The sequence below is a fragment of the Curcuma longa genome, chromosome 21 (genome assembly GCF_044706935.1).
Source record: "Curcuma longa cultivar G26 ecotype Majalengka, Jawa Barat chromosome 21, ITB_CL_G26_1.1, whole genome shotgun sequence".
NCBI lineage: Eukaryota > Viridiplantae > Streptophyta > Magnoliopsida > Zingiberales > Zingiberaceae > Curcuma > Curcuma longa.
In genome coordinates this window covers 8,971,216-8,977,215 of record NC_133881.1, presented here as the reverse complement: position 1 = coordinate 8,977,215, position 6,000 = coordinate 8,971,216, and the positions used below count along the sequence as shown (strand labels likewise).

At 37.1% G+C, this 6,000-nt stretch overlaps 1 protein-coding gene across 1 annotated transcript; it reads left to right on the top strand.

The window, feature by feature from the left end:
* Positions 1-3,857: 3,857 nt before the first annotated feature.
* LOC141815143 (uncharacterized) lies at positions 3,858-5,840 on the top strand. Its single transcript, XM_074703083.1, has 4 exons — positions 3,858-3,863; positions 4,034-5,297; positions 5,464-5,663; positions 5,766-5,840. The coding sequence occupies exons 1-4, from the start codon at positions 3,858-3,860 to the stop codon at positions 5,838-5,840; spliced, it is 1,545 nt and encodes a 514-aa protein (XP_074559184.1).
* The last annotated feature ends 160 nt before the right edge of the window (positions 5,841-6,000 follow it).

Below are 6,000 nucleotides of genomic sequence, written 5' to 3'. Positions count from 1 at the left end.
ACGTTTAAGGTGGTACGGACATGTACTTAGACGATTGATAAATGCTCCAGTTAGGCGGTGTGAAACTATGCCAAATACGCATATCAAACGAGGGCGAGGTAGACCAAAAAAGACTTGGTTAGCAACAATAAAACAAGATAAAATTTATTTAAATATAAATGATGATATAATAGGAGATAGAGCTCAATGGCGTAAAAGGATCCATATAGCCGACCCCACTTAGTGGGATAAGGCTTGGTTGTTGTTGTTGTTGTTGTTGTTGTTGTTGTTTGGATCAATCCTTGGTCAAACTGATCAGACCTAGGTGTATTGTTAAACATCAAAACTCTAGAGCCAGATCTAGTGTTCTTTGCACCAATAATTAAGTTATCAATTGACTTACATGTTAGTCTCAACGCATTAATATTGCTCTTGTATATTAAAGTTTGATTATGATTAGTTAAGAGTAGTGTTCTATATATATGTCTAGAACCTCCCATTATCAATTTAACCAATTGTTATGCTGTAGACTAAAACTTACTACCCTAGAATATTATTATACTTATTAATTTGACACAGATTTGAAGTAAATATAATAACCATAAATTTTGCCTTTTATTAATGAAATATGATACAATAGTTTTCTTATTAATTATCTCATAATTGACTTTAGGACTAACACTAACAATCTCCCATTAGCACTAGTATCAATCACTAAAATATTTAATACCTAGTAACCTAGTGTGACCATCATGCTTTCTCTATGCCAAAGTCTTGGTCAAAGGATCTGCAATGTTAGCATCAGTCGATACTCTGTATATCATCACATCTCCTCTATCGATGATCTGTCGAATGAGATGGAATCATCCGTAGTATATGTTTAGATCACTGATGAGAGTGAGGTTCTTTAGCCTATGCAATTGCTCCATTGTTATCACAATAGAGGTTTATTGGGTTTACTATGCTAGGAACTACACCAAGCTCTATAATAAATTTTCTAATCCAAATAATCTCTTTTGCTGCACTAGAAGTAGCAATATACTCGAGCCTTTATAGTAGAATCAGCAACTGTGTCTTACTTTGAACTCTTCTATCTCACAACACCACTATTTAAGAAAAATACATATCCTGACTGTGATCTGAAATCATCCTTATCAGTTTGAAAGCTTGCATCACTGTAACCCTTTACAGTGATCTCCTCATCACTTCTAAATATCAAGAAATAATTTTTCATTGTTCTCAAGTACTTAAGAATATTCTTAACTGTTATCCAGTGATCGTCACCTGGATCTGACTGGTATCTACTCGTCATGCTTAACGCATATGAGACATCAGGATGAGTACAAAGTATGGTGTACATGATAGACCCTATAGTAGATGCATAAGAAATATGATCCATGCGGTCCCTTTCTTCCTTAGAAGAGGGGCATTGAGGCTTAGAAAGGCTCACACCATATGATATTGATAAGAATCCCTTTTTGGAATTCTACATGGTAAAACGATTGAGCACTTTGTTAATATATGTACTATGACTTAGGCCAAGCAATCTGTTAGATCTATCTTTATAGATTTTGATGTCTAAAATATAGACTACTTCACCTAAGTCTTTTATTTAGAAATAATTTCCAAGTCATGTCTTTATAAGCTGCAGTATAGGGATATCATTTTCAATGAGAAGTATGTCATGTTATGTTTGAGAGGTGTCCTAAGGCAATAACCGTCTAATGGTTGTATTGATAAATTGTTTAATAATAAATAAAGTTCACTTTTTAAGTGCATAATTTCTTACATTTGATTGAATCTTAAACTTAATTATTGAATGCCCATAATATGATTCATAGCATGAGAGAATTTGTGATTGGATCATAACTTGTGAGGATCTCTACATGTGTAATTATGAATGTATTGAAATTATTCTTAGTCGATAAATTGATGAACACCATCGATTCTGTTAAGACTAGCATGTTTAAACTCCTTGATTCGATAAGCCACCGATCTCACTAACTGGAGATATTGGATATTGAGAGATAAATGTGGATGCTGATTAAAGGTAATTAGTTTATTAGAGTGACCTGCCTTGAGACTTCGTATGGTTCTTTTTAAGGATATGTCAACGAAGATCTCAATGCGGCTTAAGTGCGAGTTTCCTTGGACTTGAAGTATTCAAGTCACCTTGGTCATGGAGGCTTATACTTTGACATCTTAAGCAGACATCTTTAATAAGGTGTGGACCCAGGATGATTGGGTATAAGTTGAAGTGTCCGAAGGTGTTTGAATAGCAGTCTAGTGTGGATTGACACAAACAGACTATGTCCTGAACCAAGCGGGTATAAGATGGTGAAAGGAATGAGATACGTTTATTAAAGCAACTGAAAAGTTTAGAAATCATTCTAAAATCAATCATTAATTTTTTGATCAATTGGGGATCATGGTGTACTACTAGGTGCCACTCATGATCATTCCACAATTAATGGTTAATTATGAACGACCAACATAATCAAGAACCTATTGGGTCACACGAATAAGAAGTGTTCTGAAGGACTTAAAATGAGTTTGAGAATTAGATTCTCAGATCGAGAGAATATTGATTTGGTTGGACCAAACAATAAGAAAATTTGATTTGGTTTAAATTAGAAGAAGCTTTTGGTCATTGAACCAAAATGATTCGATATTGAATTAAAATTAAACCAACTTGGTTTGGTTTACAATGGAAACTATTTTGGCAAAATAAAAGGGATGAGTATATTTGTCTCGAGAAGATGAATCAAACAAAACTTATTTCAGTCAAATCAGAGGTCGTTTGGTCATTGAACCAAACGAATCAAACATGAACCGGTCTGCTATAGTGCTTGACTCAAGCCCAATTTAGAACTGAACCCAATTCAATTAAAATGGATTTTTTCTTATTTCTCTTGGCCTGACCCACGCGAACCGCGATCTCCCGATAGTGGCTCGACCTTCTCACACGGTGACCGCGTTCGACAGAGGCGACAGACGCCACCACTGTTGGCACGATTTTATTGCCAATTTCTTCGCACCGATAGCAAGTATAAAAGGGGAGGAAGGCTGAGGCGATCCAAGCACGAGCGAGAGAGAATAGAAGAAAACCCTAACTATCCCTTTGCCTTATTTCTCACCGCCGTCGTTGTAACCGATCTTGTGCGCGTTCTGTCGACCGCCAGAGGAGACGATCATCAGAGAAGGAGTCGAGAATAAGTATCTATCCTCTTTCCCTTTCTCCAAATTGCTCCCGAGCCTCGCCACCTCTGCCCTGGTACTCATCGTCACCATCACTGCAACCTTGCTCCGCCACTGGCTAACTAGGGCTTTGGTGAAAGGTGAAGGTACTACCACATCGGAGTTCCCAAAACTCCAATTGCTGTCGTCGAATGGTTCGCTAGAGAAGCTTTCATAAAATTTTTTGTTGGACGAAGAAGTTACGATTTTTTTCGAGATTGCGATTAGTTCATAGAGGTTTTGATTGTGTGTCTATGTCATTTCCATTTTTTGAAAAGTGTTCTGTATTTTGGAATTGTGATTCCCAGCGATAGAACTATACTGTAGTTGGAATAAATTGAGCAGTGTATTAGTAGATGACACTTTGACATATGTTTTAGCATATTGAAGCATGTGATGTTTTAGTATATTTAACCATGTGAAAATAGAAATGAAGCCACTGTCTGGCATGGAAGAAGCTAAAGCAATATAAAGGATAACTACAATAAATGAGATAATTAGTGCATCATGAATTCAATTAAAACTTTTCCATCTATGTGTGGCATATCCCACTTGAGCATGCATACAAAAATTGCAGAACAATGTTCATGCCGAGTCTGTTCACAGCTTGTTAATAAACATTTGACAAGTCAAGATTATTTATGCCGGTATCTAGCTTATTTATTAACCTAGCCTTTGAAAGTGTTGAAGTTTGCTTGTTTATTATTCCAAATGAACGAGTTTAGTACCTAGTTTATTTATGAATGTTTAGTTCATTTTTAGTCAGACTTGTTCAATAGTTCTTCATTGGCAGATTAAAATGTATATATAAATACAGGTATGGAAAATTATCTGCTTGTGTGGTTGGGAACCTAGGCTTCTTCCCTATGTTGTTGACTGTCAAGACCTATCCAATCCATTGGCACAAAGTGCACCTACCCCCAAGTCATCACTACAGTTGCACACTGAACAGAAAGATGGCTTAGTGATTTATTCAAGGGAAATTGAGTCAACTGAATCAGCTACGCTGGATGTTGCTCAGGATTCTTATGATCCAGCATCATCTGTCTTAGAATGCAAATTTTGTGGCGCTTGTGTGGCATTATGGGCTTTTGAAACTGTGCAACGACCTCTAGAACTTTACACCTTACTTGCAGATTCCAGTGACCAAAATGAGTCAATCACTTCTATCATGATAACTTCTAAAGCAGAGACTTCAGGAACAATCAATTCAAACTTGGGGACTTTTGATACTAGTAGAGGTTCCCATACTCTGGATGATGGTTCAGGATTGAAAGAAAGGTCATTGGGCTTGAATTTGACAATTGCTGGTGGTCCTCCACCAGCTACACAAAATTTCCAACCACGTGTTTCTTTTCCCATTATCAGCAGACATTTAAGAACCAAATTCATATCTAGCAAACATGAAAAGTCATTCAGGGACCAAGCGAATAGTGAGTGCTTGCGGGTAGAAGATTTTCCATCATGGTCTGAGAATGAGATGACTGAGGACCTCATTGTGCCAGATGGTCCAGGATTGTTAAAGCGTAAACGAAATGAAAATGAAAATTTGAGCGGAAGCAACGAGGATAATGCTATAATCAGTTTTAAAGGAGAGATAGCTGGTGCAAGCACTAGTAATGGTGCGAATAACTCTGCAAATGAGGAAGGTGTTATTGATGATGGTAATCTTAAAAATCAAGTGGGCATTCAAAATGTGTTAGAGGTTTCTCAAGGCAATGAAGAGGATACTGTGGATAGAGAGGCATCTCATAAAAAATTGGAGATTGCTGGGGAATCTGCAAGCACAAAGGCTGTTGACACCCAAAATTGTTCTGAGATTGAATTGGTGGAAGAACAAGATAATGGCACAAAGTTTAACAATGATATTTTAACATCAGAATCAATGCCTCACAATTTAGTACCAAACAGTGGTGACTTAACTGCATCTGCTTCAGCTACTGATGCTGCTTTAGCAAGTGCTTGCGCAAATATTGGAAATGGTGAAAAGAATTTTATGCTTAAAACAAAGATGAATAACCAAAGCATTAACAGGTCGGATTTGGTGGAATTAAAAAAACATGATGCAAAGGACAAATTTGGTAAGATTCTTAAATTACAATATTTTTGTATTCTTTTTTCTTTACATAGTGTTGAAGTTTGATATTTTGTCAACCTATACCTAATTATTTCTTTTGAAAAGCTTGTTCACCTTTTTTTTCCCACTCTTCTAAACACAATTATAAAGTTCCCTCCTGTGTGCTTCAGGAAAGAGATCAACTGGAATACAGTATTATCAGGCCAACCAGTTTGATCCAATCAGGCAGCACCGGCCCTATTGCCCCTGGGTGGCTCCAGAGGATGGTGAAGCTATGCCTGGGTGGAGACTGACACTTGCAGCGTTAGTTCTGCGCGAGAAGGAACTGTCAACTTCAAGGGAAGAGAGCTCATCGACTTGGCTTGATGATGTACAGAGATTGAGAATGTTTTACAGCTACTACATTGTGTTCACTATTTGTAGTTTCTGAAGACAGCTAACTAAATATTCATGATACTCTTACATTTTGCAGGTGGATGATCCTGTTGTTTCTGTGCGGAAATTATTCATGTCTCCCCGCCCAAAGAGACCAAAGGGTGCTCATTGATAGCAAAAGAAGGATGCTCATTAGCGTATAGACCCGTTAGTCCAAGGTGATAGGTGCATTAAGCTTGATAACTTCGAATTCTATCTGGTTATGTTGTGCTGTGGCCACCTCTTCCAATATCATTTGGTTATGTGAAGTCTGTCATATATGTAATATCTTT

Bases quoted from the DNA above. Each gene is read 5' to 3' on its own strand.
- LOC141815143 (XM_074703083.1), top strand. The intron at 5,298-5,463 runs GTAAGATTCTTA...TGTGTGCTTCAG, and splicing joins TGATGCAAAGGACAAATTTG to GAAAGAGATCAACTGGAATA. The intron at 5,664-5,765 runs GTACAGAGATTG...TACATTTTGCAG, and splicing joins CATCGACTTGGCTTGATGAT to GTGGATGATCCTGTTGTTTC.